Raw genomic sequence first — 16,071 nt, forward strand, 5'->3', positions numbered from 1 at the left:
GGGGGGGGGCAGAGAGTGTGGCCCAATGTCTGGTGGCAGAGCCAGGTTCATTGACACAGGGTCACTCTCTCTTTTTTTTTTTTCTTTCTACTACAGGACACCTCCCTCTCTCCCCTGCCTGATCTTTGAGTGCCCCTAATTTATTCTTAGGTGTTTTTTCTGAACGAGGTGTTGTGGAGATGGGGGTTCAGCCCTCTATACTGGCCAGCGGCCCCCCCACATAGTTTCTCTCTCTCTCTGTCACTAAGACACACCCCCGGAAGCACTTACTGAGCCCCACCCGGAGCACTTTTGGGCACATCCTGCCAACATCAGTTACCTTATGAAAACATTACACACAGTAACTGGAGCTTATGAAAACTTCCACCTTCACAAAAATAGTCTTAGAAGTGAAGGTTCACCTTAGTCATAAAGAACCACACTTGACAAGTTGTGGGGTTTTTTTCTTTCTTTTGTTCTTTCTTTCTTCCTTTTCTTTCTTTTCTTTTCTTCATTTGCAGTCCGGGTTACAGATAGTACCGAAACTGGGTTTTATTTTAGGCGTTGTTCTGCGACCTACATTTTGCAGTTAGCAGTTTACCTCAGAAACCTTGCTAGGCCAGTACAGGTCCGTCTGGCATATTTCTTTTGTGTGAATACAGTCCTTTATAATATAACGCCTAGCCCCCTGATGGGCATTTGGGTGGCTCCCTACAGCTTGCTATGGCTGACCTTGTGCAGGAAACATCCTCATGCTACAGAGAGCGTTGGCTTTTGCCTGCATGTGTCTAGAGCTGGGATTTGCAGGGCCCACCCCTCCTAGGAGGACCCTGAGCTCCTGAGGGCAGGCCAGTGGCTTAGACCACCCTTGCCATTTTACAGCCCAGGGTCTGCAAGTAGCCAGAGTCCAGGCGGTGACTGTGTGATCCGATTGCCTTCAGGAACTCGTAGGGCATCAATGAGAGAGACAGCACCCCCACCAGATGAAGGCTTTCCATATCATAGCAACACCTGTTGCTGGTAAGGGTGCAGATAAATCCTACATGCTGCTAGTGGGAATACAAATAGGAACAGGACTGAATTTGTAAGGTTTTCCCCTCACTTTTTGTCTTTAGAAATACGGTGGACCCTTGAACAACACGCATTTGAACTGCGCGGGTCCACTTACACATGGGTTTTTTTCAGTTGACCCACACACTTCAGACCTGCATTGTTCAAGGGTCAGCTGGCAGCTGGAAAGCCTAGTTCGCAGAAGGCTGACTTAAGTTATACAAGGATTTGCGACTGCACGGGTGGTCAGCGCCCCAACCCCTGCATCGTTCAAGGGGCAACCGTACCACTCTGCTATTGGTGAAGGCACCGTGGATTGTGTCAAAACAGTGTGTCTTAGAAGTTTTTTTCATCCTTCCCGTTAGCCCAGCAATTCTACTTCTAGGAATATAAGGAAAGAATAGAGCTAGACACAGACTTACATGGAGACCTAGTACTGATGATAATGGTGGAAGATTGGAAGGTACCTCCATGTTCATTTCTAGGGGAGCAGTCAAATCATGGTACACCCAAATATGCCTGTACAAAAATCACCTAGAGGAAGCCGTAAGGACACCTTCTAACGTGTTCCAAAGAGTAGCCTACAGAATACAATGTATAGTATGAGCCCCATTTAACTTGTTAAATGTATGTGGCTCTTTTTTATATATTTGGCTTTTCTCTCTCTAGGCTGTGTTAACACCAGGGCCGTTAACCACCACCTCTGCAGCAATAACGCCTAATTTCCTCGCTTTCCTCCCTGTGCCATGCCCCATCTCTCTTCTGAGCTCCAGCCCCCCATCTCATGAACCTACTCTACCTCTCCCCTTGGAGGGCCCACAGGCCTCTCAAAATTAACTCAGTCTTCACCCCGCTGTCCTAAATATTCCTCCTCGGCTGCCCCCCGTCTCAGGAAACTATACTGCGACCCACCTACTTACTCAGATCAGAAAGTTCATTTCCCCATCAGTCAAAACCGAGTTGATTCAGCCTCCAAATTACACCTCAAATCTGACCACTTACCACCTCCTGCCTCCACCCACCGTTTATCTTTTCCACACCAGACCTTCTGCGGGAAACTTAGAACTTGCCCCCGTCAGGGCCCTGCTCAAGCCAGATGCCAGCGTTATCTCTGAAACTGCAGATATGATCATTCATGACCTGGACTGAACCCCTCAGAGACCAAGTTCAGATGCGATCTGGCCTCTGCCCAGCAGCACACTGCGTGTCACTGCCCCTCCCCCATCGTCCTCCAGCCTCAGTTCTTCCATCCCACTCAGAGCCTTCGTACACGCTGTTCCCCAGCTTGTAATGTTCTTCCTGTCAACTCCCTGTCTCGATAATGCCTACTCCTCCTTGGATCTCAGTTAAATGCCACTTCCTTGGTCAGGCCCTGGTAGTCACCCTGGCGCCCTGCCTTCTCCTGGAAGTCCTGAGCACCATGGTAACTACTGAGGTAGCAGGTGATTCAGGTAATTTGATGCCACCCCTAGACTGTGAGCGCCCTGGGGGCAGGGACCAGGGCTGGCCTGTTCGGCCCTGTAGTATTTGCAGCCCTTAGTCAGTGCCTGGCACATGATGTTGATACATGTGTAGACATTTATCAGTCACTTAAAGAAAATACAAAGGGTAGTCTTTGAAACGGGGGTGGTTTTCTAGGTATGAAATTACAGGTGATGTTTTGTTCTTGGCACTTTTCTGTGCTTTCTGTTTTGTCTTCAATGATCGAGGCAATGACTGTCATTTTGTCAAAACACATCGTGCTGGGGACCAGAGCTGAGTCTCCCTGGCAGGATGCACCTGGCCTTCACTGCTGCCCCTGTGTCCTCGTCCCCACAGGCCTGAAGAGCGATGCAACGGGCATGATGGAGGTCGAGTCCTCCTACTCGGACTTCATCTCCTGTGACCGGACGGGCCGTCGGAACGCAGTTCCTGACATCCAGGGAGACTCCGAGGCCGTGAGCGTGAGGAAGCTGGCGGGAGACATGGGCGAGCTGGCGCTGGAGGGGGCAGGTCAGAGGCCCTTCACTTCTGCATGTGTCAGTGTTTCCTGTGCTCGAACATCCCCACCCAGCCCTGTGGCTGCTGCCTCCTCACCCGCACCCCACGCTCAGCTACCAGGTGCTCAGAGGGGCTTTCCCCGACAGCTGACCCGCCCCTCCTGATCACGTGACCCTCGTCACTCTGACAAGGTCTCATGTGTTTAAATAGGCTTTCTGTTCTGCTGGCACACAGCAGGTGTTGGCTGAGTGAGTCAATGGAGGAAGCAGCATCTGGTACTCCAAATACTGCCTGGCATGCCCCGCCTCTCAGCCCGGCACCCCGGGACCTTCCTCTGGAAGCCTTCCCCGACTCCCCTGCAACTGTCGGACCCTGTGTGTCTCCCACTGAGCTGTCCCTGGAGGAACACAATCCTTTTTTTTTTTTTTTTCCTGTGCAGCCCCACCCAGCCCACAGCCCTTGGTCCTTTCTGGTCAGGACAGTGCAGAACAGAGAAGACTTTCTGGGAACATTGATCCAACCCTGTCATGTTCTTTATCTGGACAAACAGGCCCAGAGAAGTTGGGCAGCTTGCTCAGGGTCACCAGCAAGTTAACAGAGTTAGAACGAGACCCCCAGCACCCTGCCCAAGGAGCCCCCTGTTCGAGTGTTCCGTCAGCTCTTCCTTGTCATGTGCCCCAAACTCCTTACCCAGGCACATGAGCCTCCGCGGGCCTCACGCTGCTCAGCCTTCTCCGCTGCTGCCTCTGGTTTTGCCAGAGGAAAGTCCGTCTGTTTCTCGAAAGCCCCTATGGCTTTAACATGCTGCCCACCCTGGCGGTTTCCTCCTGCCCGCCCCTTGCCTGGCTCCTCCTCCACATTCTTAGAGACCCGGACTGCTCTGCTGAGAGGCCTTTCTGAACGCACCCCACTCCCAGGCAGGGGGAGGCAAGTCTTTTCTCTTCCCCTCCATCATCCCACTCAGCACAGCCCCCTCCCTGAGGCTGCGAGCTTCTCCCGCACACGAGCTGTGTGTTGTGCCCTCGGCGCTTGGCGGCATTTAGAACATGATAGAGGTGGCTGGTCAGTAGCTGTTCACTGTCCAGCTGAATGACCAGGGCGCCCAGCTGCCGCCTGGGCGCGCTGCCAGAGGGCTCGAGCTCAGGGCTTCTGTATCCATAGTGTCAGCTCTGTGAACTTTCTTCCATCTCCCTGTAGTCGCAGCCACTTGCCCACGGACCCAGGCCCTTCCAAGACCTGTTCATTTCCCTTCCCCCATGCGACTGGAAATCCCTGAAATGCCTGGGTCCTCTAGGTGCATGGCATTTAACAAGGAGACCTGAGGGCTGAGAGCCTCGTGGTGGAGTGCCAGCCGAGGGGCCCTCCAGCAGGCTCTGCCCTGTGCAGTTTCCACAGGCAGGTCTGTGGGCCGGCACAGTCCAGCAGACCCACCGAGGAACAGCGAGCCGGAGCTTCTGATCCAGCCGGCCCGGCTCAGCCTCTGTTTGCTTAAAGCTTCCCAGGAGCCTGCTGCAGAGCCAGGATGGGGGAGGGAGCCACAGCCTGGGCCTGGCCTGGAGGCCTCTCCGCCCCGCTGCCCAAGCCTGTGACTTAGTTCTGTTTGTTAACACTCCCGAAAGCATGTTGTGTGCTCGCACGAACATTTCCTTACTTGGTCTTATAGTGAGATAAACAACAGACAAGGCATGAAGAAATGAGTACACTGCTCCGCAGTGTGTGACCCTGAAACTGGTCACAAGGGTGCTGGTTGGCAAAGAAAGCGCTTAAGGACCTTCTCCCCAGACCAAGAGAGCAGCCACTGGCACAGAGGAAGCGTTATCATTGGCGGAGACCTTCCCATCTGTCAGATGACCACACACAGGCCCTCCATTCGCCTCATGAACAGGCAGAGGTGTTACCCATCCTCACGTTATAGATCAGGAAGCAGAGGCTCAGAGGGATTAAATGAACTGCCCAAGATCCCACAGCAAGAAACGGCAGAGCAGACATCACTGGGGACTCTAACAAGACTGTTCCCGCGTGCCAGGGTAGGAGGCGCAGAGCCAAATAGGGCATCACAAGCCGGGAAATTTGCCTGAAGTACAGTCTAGATTGTCCGGCTTCTGGAAAGGCCAGAAGGACCTTCTCCGACCAACCCTTTGCCAGAGGCACCACCCAGGACAGGAGGCAGCCTGGGGCTGGAGGGGAGCCAGATGACCAAGCGCTGCCTGCACCGCCCGGTACCCCTAACACCCACTTCCCAAGACTGCTGCAAAGGCAGAATGAGGCAGTGTCAAAGACAATGGGCCCTTATAAACCTTGAAGAATGCTGCTTTATGGCAGAAGTTAAATTTCGTGGAAAGAACACTGGCTCCCTCTACCACTTGATCTCAGGTTGATCAGTTCACCTCCCTGAGCCTCGGGTTTCTCACCCATATCATGCCCCTAATTACACCTCCTGCTGTGTGGATTGCACGGAGCTGGGGACAGGGCTGTGGCCCTCCTTCGTCACATAAGGACTTAGCCTAAGGATGCAAAGATAGAGGCAAGATCAGGAGGTGTGGCCGGTCTGGCGAGGACACAGCACAGTGAAACCGTCACAGCCCACGCCCTGGCGCTTCCCTGAGCTGGCATAGGCTGGTGCCCTTTTCCGTCTTCTAAGAACTATTGTCCTTCACGGAGCACCTGTTGCATGCTGGGACCTCCCATTTGCCCTCTCCTTCTGGAAAGCCCACACCAGTAATCAGACCCTCAGCAGCCCTTGGCCTAATGCGTTAAGCATCCATCCACGATCCTGGCCTTCAATTGACGCTACACTAGTAACACCGCGTGCATTTTCTTTGTGAGCATTAAGATGTTAGCAACCAGGCTGAAGTTCCCTTTGGCCACCACTGCCCGTTCCAGCTCCTGTCCTGCGCCCCAGGGCTCACCCACTGTTACCACTTTGGCTGGGCCCTCCCAGCCCACCTTCTGTGTTTTACGTTTGTGAATATTCTCTTCTTCCTCTCCTCTGCAGAGGGACAGGTGGAGTCAGGCACCCCAGACAAGGAAGCTAGCAGCCAGCCTGAGAGCAACGATGGGACCACCTCATCTTGAGCCTGACCTTACCCAAGAAGGCTGGAAGAGACACCTGCTGTGCCCGCCTGGACAGGGAGCCCTGGCACTGGCCCGGCAGCCTCTTCCCTGAGCCCCGTGTCCCAGGCAAGCAAGGCCAGACTGAAAGGCACCCCCAGAGGCCACTGTGGCCCTTGCCCTGCCAAGGTCCTCTGCCCACACCTACAGGCTCCACACTCCCATCACCTCCTCACCGTGCCCAGGTACACTTTCAAGACACTGTAATCACAGGATGTTATTTATTCAGTGGGCACCAGGACTCAGGGGCTGGGCCCTGCCCACCCAGGAACGCTCCTCTCATGGGCGGCCTGGGCAGCAACCACGTCCCCGCTCTGCCCCCTTTTCCAAACCCAAACTTCTAGGTCAAGCCAGACCTTTTGATCCCTTTTTTAAAAAAACGCTTTTAAACTTTTAAACCTTTTTCAGCAGAGAGGGAAGGAGCTGACAATCAGTTCACTTTTTTGGGGGGGGGAGGGACGCCATTGTAAGCGAAACTCCTTTGACCATCTCTGCAGCTCTGAGGTTCCCTCACTGAGCTTCACGGACCCATTTTTAGGGAAGGGGTTTTTGTGCTCAAAGCTACCCGATCAACTCTTCGCCCTTTCTTTCTACCAAGATAAGTAACACCTGGGACCCAGGAAATAAATGCTGATGATTTGTGTGACTGGTTTAAAATAAGTATTTCTCCTTTAAACAGCAAAAGCGGGGGCTGGGCCTTGTATTCCTAAGTCCACGAGAAGCTGGGGTCTGTTGCTGCCGCTGGGGTCCGTTGCTGCCCCAGGCTTTCGCGGGAAGAAGCCACCTGAGAGGGGGCTGGGGTTCCGCGGGGGCCAGCACCCCGCCTTGGCCTGGCGTCTGAGGCACCTCCTTCCATCTCACCTGCTCTCTCAGCACAGTCCAGGAACTCAAAAGGAAGGTTTTCCCTTTAGAACCTAGAGTATGAGGGGCTATGTGTTCAGGGAGCACAGAAGCAGACAACTTTTCAAGGGAAGCCTCGTTTCTTTTAGAGGGAGAGAGAACAGGCTGTGGGGGGCCCGTCTTAGACCTCAGCATCGGAAGCCCTGGCTACCCATTTACAGCCCCTGCTGGGCTCTCGGGCCCTGCCACCGGGCAGGATGCCCGCACCTGGGCGCCTCAGAGGCTCCTTCTGTTCTCACCCCACCCACGTCGTCCGCCCAAGTCCACAGCGCTGCAAACCACATGCTGCACACCAGCCACAGCCTTCTTTATTGAGCACCAGCTTTTTAGCACAAGTCACCATAGGAGGAGGGTTTCAGATCCAACCAGGGTCGTCATTGGCGGAGAGATGTGGTCATGTCGACCGAGGTATATGCATGTGTACAGAAATGGCACAGGTTTCAAGAGCATCAGCTGACTACGGAAACCATAGTCTTCCCAGGAGTAAAGGTAAGAGTGTCGTTCAACCTCCCCGAGTTGTGAAGGCTCCGTCTACAGGGGGAGGACTCGGAGAGGTGGCCATGATGTCTTCATGGATGCTGCCCTGCTGGCCAAGTCAGAGAAGCAGAAAGGTTAGGCCACTCACCGTACCCAGGAGGTAAAAAAAAAAAATCACAGAACGTTAGAGCCAGAGAGGAGCCCCCTTCTACAGATGGGGAGACTGAGGCTTAGAGCAAGGGACTGCCTTGCCAGGCCCACACAGGAAGGGGCGGCACAGAGTTAAGACCTGCGCCTAACTCCCTGCCCTGGGCTCTAGGCAGCCATGCAGATGCCCCAAGTTGCCAAGACCTTTGGGACTGGGCTTCAGAAAGTCTACCCCTCAGACCAGCATCAAGACAGCATTATACAGGGCCGGCCGAGTGGCGCAGTGGTTAAGAGCTGGCTTGGGACGCCAGAGGGCCCCGGTTCGGATCCCACATATGAGGGCCAGTGACACTGCCCTCTACAGCTAAGATGCTGAACAACAGCTCAACCTGGAGCTGGGCTGCTGTGAGTCGCCAGCGACGGCGTAGGCTACAACCCCTGCTGCAGTGGGTTAACATGGGCTACCGTGTTTAGCCAGCAGCCACCATGAGCGGCCATCCAGAAGCCAGCGACTGATCTGCCTCGCCCGGGAAGAGTGCAATGATGGTGCCAACATGGGCCAGTGAAGCAACGTTCTCCACAACTAGACTGAAGAACAAAAGGACAGCAACTTGTCTGTTCCCCTTCCCCCAATTCCCCAGCACTCTTCCAATTCCCCAATAAAAATCTTAAAAAGAAAAAAAAAAAAGACAGCATTATACAGAAAATAAGCCCATCTAGTGACAGGCAAACACCAGCCAGGGCCCTGGAACCAGGGAGTTGTCACACGTCCTTGGTGCTACCCCAGACCGGAAGGTGGGGCATCTTGCTTGAAGTCCCACAGAAAGCCAGGAGGGGGCCAGGGCAGGTTAGTGGCCCAGAAGCTTCGACAGGAACATACCTGCAGAGGCCGAAGGCGGCATCCCGTAGTAGGCTTTATAGAGAAGGTCCACCAGCTCCTTCTTCTCCTCTTCCGGGAGGAAACTGGACTTCGCTGCATTGATGTTCTGGAAGGGCCAGCATGGGAGACCACATGGAACCAGAGAGAAGTGTTCAGAGATTGCCAGGGAGCCCTTGGCAATCTAGTGACTGTCCACTCTCTTCATGCAAGATGGGCGGTAAGCTCCAAGGGGGCAGGACTTGTCGCAGGGGCCACGGCAGCAAGGGCCAGAGCAGAGGCTGTGAGGCCTGTCCTCTCACGGTGGCACTCCATGATACAGCAATGTGAGAAGGAAGCCGGGGAACTTGGAGAGACGGGGTCGGGGGTGGAGGGCCAGAAACACCTCTGCAAGGCAGATTTGGAGTCCGGTAACCCCTAAAATCAAGGACTCAGCCTGGGATCTATAAATGGCCTGAAAAGGGCAAAATTTTATAGCTGAGCACACCTGGGGAGAGGGCGGACAGCTTTCACTAGATTCTTTAAGGGCACTCAACTCAAGCAAAGGATAGAATTCCTGGTTCTAGGTCAGGACGTCGCTCGCGGAAGGCATCTAACTATAGGGCTGGCTTGGCCTGTTGAGGCAAACTCACTCCTCGTCCCCAGAGGCCGCAGGCCCAGCAGGCCTTACACACTCCCAGGGTCCAGGCCAACAGGGCTGCACCCACTTACCAGTCGCTTAAACTCCTCTTCTGTAAAGCCCATGTCCCGTTTGGTCATCTGGTAATCAGTGTCCAGGCTAGACTTGAAGATGAGCGGGTCATCCGTGTTGAGTGAGTAGTTAGCCTTGTCATTTTTGAACCTGGATGTGGAGGGGGGCAGGGGGTGGGGAAGGAGAGCCTCCCTTGACGCTTCTGTGAGCAGTCACAGCACACTGGCCCCCGCCCTCCTTTGGGCCTCCGGAAGATCGCACACGGGAAGAAACAAACCCAGAGAACTCGGGTGCCCTGCCCAGGGCCACATAACTAGCAACTCCAGACTCAAACCACCCAACCGGTCCAGAGCCAGGCAAAGGCAGAAGAAAGCCAGGTAGAATGCGGACTGGGGGGCACCGCACCAGCAATGCCCCCCTCCAGCCTTCCCCTCTCACAGCCGACATTCGGGGCGAGTTTTCCGCACGCGTCCCCAGTCATCTGCAACCCCACTGGAATCTGCTCTTCAGACACACCATGGAAACTGTTCTTGGCACGGCCTCCGACCACCGTCTCGTTAAATCCGACGGACCTGTCCTAGCTCTTCCCGCACTCAGCTTGTGTGGCAGAATTTGACACTGTTGACTGTCTCGGAACCCTTTCCCTCCATCTCTCAGACGCCACACTTGGTCTCGCCTCTTCTGCCTGTCCCTTAAATGTGGCACAGTCCTCCTGGGTTCTATCCTAGGTCCTCTTGCTCCCCATCTCTTGAGGCCATCGCTTCTCCTTCAACCACCATATCTGTGTAGATGACTCTTGGATTTTTCTGCAGCCCACTGGCTGTACACCCATGTGCCTCCAAGCACCTCCACCTGGACACCCCACCAGTACCACACACTCCCCTTTCCTAAAGCAGACCTCGGGACCCCCTGGAAATCAGAACCTCAGAGCCCCAAGCCCCTCCTAAGCTTGGCAGACAGACCAGTGCTGGCCTGCCCACGGTCACCCCAAGCTCTTGCCATCTTCATCCTGTGTCAGGGAAGGTTGGCTCTGCCTTACTGAGACCTGATGCCACTCCAAGGGCTCGGGCCTCCTCGGTAGACTGTGGGGTAGGGTGGGGCAGACCCCCCAGGGGTAAGCTTCAAGATGGTGCTCAGAACTCCCAGAGGTGCCAGGAGCAGAGACCCGTCAGGTCAGCGGGAGGCACTCACCTCCCTGCTGCCTGGGAGGCAGAATCCAGAATGTGGAAGTTTCTCTCGGGGCAGCAGGGACAGTGCTACAGCTGAGTGAGCTACAGAGTGCCCAGCTCTGCTATTCAGTCAAGTTACAGTACATCTGGGCTTTGGGTTCCTCCTATGAGGATAATAACGCCTGCTTCCCAAGGGTTTGGACAGGTTTTGTGTCAAGACACCCAGCATGGCCGGTGCCCAGTCCCTGCATTTCCTTCTTACCCTGGGCTCTCCTAGTACAAAATGGAATGGGCCCCCGGGGAGCAAGCTCACCGAATGACTGCGTGCTCCGTGCCCGGCTTCCAGGCGCCCGTGAGGTAGCTGGACCAGGGGCAGACCTGTAAGAGCAGGCGTGTGGCTGGCATGGACACCCCCAGGCCACACTGACCCCGCTCACCCCCATGCCCTGGGGCTGGAGCCACCTGCTCCGGCACCATTCTGGCCATGGCCATTGGCCTCCCTGCTGCCCGTCAGCCCCAGTCTTCCTCCATCACCTGGCAGCTGTAAGGCTCACCGCCCCCACCCGCCACCACCCACCCTGCTCCTTCAGCTCCTGGGACCCCCCCTGGCTTTCCAGCTCGCCGTCCTCCCTCTCCCTGGCACCTCGAAGTGCATGTTCTCCTGTAGCAGCCTTTTGTAAAGGGCCTCGTCCTCCACAGTGTGGTAGCCATGGCCCACCCTCTCCGTCCTGAGAATGTCCACAGCCTGCAGAGATGCGGAGGGGAGGCCAGTGTGGGTGGCGGAAGGAGCAAGGAGAAGGCTCCCACAGTCAGCCTGGCCTCCTCACCTCTTTCACCACCTCTGCAGAGCCAACTTCCCCTGCGTGGACTGTGCGGTGAATGCCGCTCTTCACAGCCTCCTGAAAGGACAAGAGACAGGTCGTGGGTGGCCTCGGGGAGGTCCCCAGCAAGCCCTGCCTTCACCACACTTTGGGTCTGAATCTCAGCGGGCTGAACCATGTCCACGGTCAGGCTGGCTGCTTCAAGATGGGGGAAGTCTGGTATTTTTAAATCATCACTTAAGCGACAACGATCATTTATTAGACATATGTCAGGCACTGTATGAAATGGTTTGTATACACGAACATTCACAACTATTATAATACCCGTTTTACAGGGCGTGGAGGGGTAGAACTGAGGCTCAGGTAAGTTAAGTAACACGACCAAGGTCAAACGGGGTTGGGAAACCAAGCTCTGAACCTGGGCAGTGAGACTCCAGTGCCCCCACACAACCCCGTGCTTCACCCCTCCCCCACAGGAAGTGCCTCAAGAAGCTGAGACGTTTGCTCCAACAGTCATCCCAGCAGATGAAACAGAGGCCCAGAGAATAGACTGTCTCGTCCATGGTCACACAGCAAATCATAGGCAGAAACAATCTCAAACAGACTCAGAACAGCAAGTAGGGTCTCTTCTTTAAACCAAATTCACAATTCCTAGAGCCCCCCCAGACCCAAACTAAGACACACTTGGGAACCCAAGAGGCCTCACGCTCCCTAGTTGTGTGACTTCTCCCTCAGATGGGTGGAGACAAGCTCCTCCCACGACTCACCCAGCGCCATCCTCGCCCTGCCTCCTGCCCACAGGACCCACCTGATAGGCTTCCACGTGTCCCGGGAAGAGGCTGCTTCCTTCCAGGGTCTCATCTCCAGCCAGGTCGATGGCCACCACCGTCTGCTGCCGGTACTTCTTACACAGCTCCACCACGTCGAGGGACCAGCCTGTGGGCGAGGTGCCCGCCGGGCCTCTCAGCAGCAGCACCCGGGAGACAGATGCCTCCGGAACGCCTGCTTGCGGTCCCATCCCAACTACCCCACCCCCACCCAAGGCCAGCACAAGACGGAGGGTCCAGTGTCTTGTCTTCAAATCCTGACTGCCGCGGCCTAACCACATGGCCTTCAGCCAGCTGCGCCCCCCGCCCCCCCAGGGCCTGAGCGTCCTCTCCTCTCAGAGGAACCACCACCAGCCCCTGCACAGGCTCATGGCGAGGCTTTGCCGAGGTCCTGTTTGTTGACCACCGAAGGTAGGGCCTGGGCTCAGTACACAGCAAATGGCTGTTCTCTCATTTGTCCCCACAGCAGCCCTCAGGGTGGGCTCGCCCCCACTTAGCAGATGAGGATGGAGGCCCACAGTTTAACATTCAAATCTGAAACGTAACTCACACTGACGTTACTAAACATATTGCTACCATACTGTGGACTCTTAACGGATAAAGTCATCACAAAGAGTTTAAAAAAGAATGAACAATCACAGGCTTTGGAACTAGACAGCCCTGGGTTCATATCTGCGCTTTGTGCCTTCCTAATTGTGAAGCAAGAAGCGTCATGGCTCTCTGCCTCAGTTTCCTCATCTGTCAGGTGGGATACACCACAGTCATCATCCTCACAGGCTGCTGCAAGGACCAGAGGAAACACATGCAGGTCACTCTGCAGGTAGGTCCTATAGGTTGGCATGAACCCTTTGCTTTGGTGCCCACTACTCCTGTGACAATGCGCATCTGAGGTCCAGAGAGGTGATGTGACTTGCCCAAGGTCACACAGTGGGGCTGTGCACCTTGGAAGTTCCAGTCCTGGAGATTTGATCCCTGAGATCCCAGACAGCAGACTTACTCACAGGTCCTGTGGTCTCCACTGGAAGGGAGGACCGAGGGTCTCCAGGGAGGACCGTGGGCTGATCAGAACCTAGCTTAGACTGTTTTCTATTGTTCAGGCTCCTTTGGTTTTGAACCTCCTGCAGGTCACATGGCTATAAGGCCTGGTCTCCCTGGGGAGAAGTATCGCTGTTGCCAAGAAGTTCTGAGTCTGCCCAGGAAGGCTCTTCTGATGACTTCAGGAAGCCCCCAAGTCCCACTGATGGGTTCAAGGGAGGCCAGGGGGTGGGGGCACAGGGGAGGCCAGGTGCAGCCCTAGCACTGGCCCAGGAGGGTGGGGCCGACATCACATGGCCAGCCCAGGGCAGGGCTGAGGTGATACTCACTGGGCTCGTGACGCATGCAGCACAGGATGGAGCGCACCTTCACCCCAAAGTCTCGCTCTCCCTCCTGCAGGCCCTGGCTCACGAGGGCCACCACCTCGTCAGGGGTGAGGTCCCCTCTGTGTGGGGAGAAGAGGAGGGATGGGCTTGAGACCAAGGAAGGTCTAAAAAAATAACCCTGGGACTAGGATGGAGGAGGGAGGGAGAAGAAGAGGATGGGGGAGGGGGGGAGAGGAAGAGGAGGAAGAAGAATCTTCCAGGAGAAGCCCCCCCCCCCACCCCCTACCCACTGCCCCTGAAGAAAGATGGAGGGAGACGGCCTAAGCCCTAGCGGAGCCCCTTCCATTTTCCTTGGAATTGCCTGGGCACTTCCAGACCTGGAGATGTCCCAGTGTGTGTGTGTGTGTGTTGCGGGGAGGAAAGGTCAGATACAGCCCCGGCCCCCAGATGGAGAGCACTACTAAGCTCACCTGGTCTGATTCCCACGTGTTCACATGTGGCCAGAAGAGGACACGGTGGTTGGGGGATACCACTTAGGGATCCCTGGGGGCCCAGATGGGGAGAGGGGGCCGGAATGGGCCAGACTCACTTCAGGTACAGGGCTAGAGCAGGACCCCTGGAAGTCACTGGATGAGCATGTTAATATTCCTGGACTGGCAGGCCTGTGTCTAGGACTAAGGGTGACAAGACAGCCAAACGCTTTCACCCCAGGTAAAAATATGTCAGGTGAGGTTGGGAACCACGTCACTCATGATAGAATTCAGCCCATCTTTCTGAGGCCACAGAGCAGGCTTGGGTCAGGGCCTCCCTCCCAGTAGTCTGCCCCTCGGGTCTCAGGTGGCGCCACCCTGCCACAGCCTCATCAGTGCACCCCGTGCCGGCGGTCACGTACTCGGCCTGGTTCCAGGGGATCGGCTTCACGTTCGAGTTCGCCAGCAGGTGTGGGCTGTAGCGCACCTCCACGTACACCACGCCCTCCTTGGCCTTCATCTCAACAAACTCATAGGCGATCCTTTTGATGGCCTCCCGGCAGCCCCTGAGGAGGGAAGAGAGGGGTTGGGACAACCTTCCCTCAAGTCCCTTAAGAGCTCCAGGAGTAACAAGGCTGTCCCCAACCCTTGGCAGTTCAAACCCACTTCTGGTCCCCAATCCCTTATCCCCCAGCCCCAAGCTCTGGGCACCCTCTGGAGAAGATCCTAGGAGACAGCAAGTCCTGGCAGCTCTACCTCCAAACTACGTGCCCTCCACCCTGGTTCTAAGCACCCCATCTCTCCAGCTGGCCTCCCTGCCCCCATGCTGCCCCTCTAACTCTGTTTTCTTCCCAGCAGCCAGAACCATCTTTTATAAATGTAAATCAAAGCATATTGCTCCTCCACTCTGAACCCTAATGGCTTCCCACCACGAGGAATCAAATCCCAACTCCGTCGCCTGGCCCCCAAGGCCTGTACAACCCGGACCTGCCAACCTCCCCAACACCTACCTTCTCACTCATTCCACAAGCCCACCAGAGCCTCTTTCTGTCCAAAGAATAGTCGCGCATGTTCCCACATCTGGGCCTCTGTGTTTGCAGCTCCCGGGCCTATGTGCTCTCCCCCCAGATCGCCCTGTCCTCCCTCCCTCCCTCCATTTAGATCCTAGCTCCAGCCTCACCTGCTCAGACAGGACTTCTTGGACCACCTCATTTCAAAACAGCCCCTCGGTCATTCTCCACCCCTCCCCCTGGACTTCACTTTTCTTTGTGGCCCTTATTGTCACTCGACATTACATGTCACATTGTTTCCTTATTAGTGAATTCTCATCGTCCCTACTGGAATGTAGCCTCCATGAGACAAGGACTCCTCCATCTGTCTTGTCACTGCTAGGATCCCTCGGCCGAGACAGAACCTAGGACACAGTGGCCACTCAAATATTTGTTGAGTGATGGATGTAGGCCGGCAGGAAAGAGAAATAAGAGAGAAGGACACACAGAGGCCACAAAAGCAAAAACAGACGAGTGGGACTGCATCAAACTAAAAAGCTACATAGCGAAGGAAACCATCAAGAGTGCAAAGGCAACCTACGGACTCAGAGAAAATATTTGCAAACCACATACCTGATAGGGGCTAATATTCAAAATACTTCAAGAACTCCTACAACTCAACAGCAAACCACAAACAAAAACCCCAACAAATAACCCGATTTAAAATTGAGCAAAGGACCTGAATAGACATGTCTCAAAACACACAAATGGCCAACAGGTACATGAAAAGATGCTCAACATCACACTGATCAGAGAAATGCAAATCAAAACCACACGGAGGTATCACCTCACATTTGTTACAATGGCTACTATCAAAGAGAGGCGCCAAGAGGCAAGTGTTGGCGAGGATGTGGGGAAACCGGGGCTCTCTTGCAGTGTTGGTGGGAGTGTAAACTGGTGCCCCCACCATGGAAAACGGCATGGAGATTCCTCTAGTTAAAAATAGAAACTTATGATCCAGCAATCTCCCGTCTGGGTACATATCCAAAAGAAATGAAATCAGTATCTCAAAGAGATGTCTGCACCCCCAAGTTCACTGCAGTATTAATGATAACAGACAAGGCAGAGAAACAACCTATGGATTCATCTATGGAAGAATTGATCAAGAAAATCACACACACCCACACCCCCCCCACACACACACACACGCACACACACGCAC

General features: G+C 54.9%; 2 protein-coding genes across 9 annotated transcripts in view; one reads left to right on the top strand and one right to left on the bottom strand.

Moving 5' to 3' along the window:
- PKIG (cAMP-dependent protein kinase inhibitor gamma) overlaps positions 1-6,766 on the top strand; it is a 78,659-nt gene extending 71,893 nt beyond the window's left edge. For all 5 annotated transcript variants that reach the window (XM_019636952.1, XM_019636955.1, XM_019636954.1 and 2 more), the window contains 2 exons: positions 2,848-3,021; positions 6,005-6,766. In XM_019636952.1, coding sequence (XP_019492497.1) covers positions 2,871-3,021; positions 6,005-6,084 — 231 coding nt within the window. In that variant the 5' untranslated portion in view covers positions 2,848-2,870 and the 3' untranslated portion in view covers positions 6,085-6,766. The remainder of the gene's footprint in view (positions 1-2,847; positions 3,022-6,004) is intronic.
- A 537-nt stretch (positions 6,767-7,303) lies between these two features.
- ADA (adenosine deaminase) overlaps positions 7,304-16,071 on the bottom strand; it is a 93,247-nt gene continuing 84,479 nt past the window's right edge. For 3 of the 4 annotated variants that reach the window (XM_019636947.1, XM_019636945.1, XM_019636948.1), the window contains 9 exons: positions 14,283-14,426; positions 13,394-13,509; positions 12,011-12,138; positions 11,209-11,280; positions 11,025-11,126; positions 10,695-10,759; positions 9,233-9,362; positions 8,525-8,630; positions 7,304-7,606 (listed from right to left, as the gene is read on the bottom strand). In XM_019636947.1, coding sequence (XP_019492492.1) covers positions 7,590-7,606; positions 8,525-8,630; positions 9,233-9,362; positions 10,695-10,759; positions 11,025-11,126; positions 11,209-11,280; positions 12,011-12,138; positions 13,394-13,509; positions 14,283-14,426 — 880 coding nt within the window. In that variant the 3' untranslated portion in view covers positions 7,304-7,589. The remainder of the gene's footprint in view (positions 7,607-8,524; positions 8,631-9,232; positions 9,363-10,694; positions 10,760-11,024; positions 11,127-11,208; positions 11,281-12,010; positions 12,139-13,393; positions 13,510-14,282; positions 14,427-16,071) is intronic. The other variant, XM_019636946.1, reaches the window with a different exon arrangement.

This window comes from Hipposideros armiger, unplaced genomic scaffold (genome assembly GCF_001890085.2).
Source record: "Hipposideros armiger isolate ML-2016 unplaced genomic scaffold, ASM189008v1 scaffold_31, whole genome shotgun sequence".
Taxonomy (NCBI): Eukaryota; Metazoa; Chordata; class Mammalia; order Chiroptera; family Hipposideridae; genus Hipposideros; species Hipposideros armiger.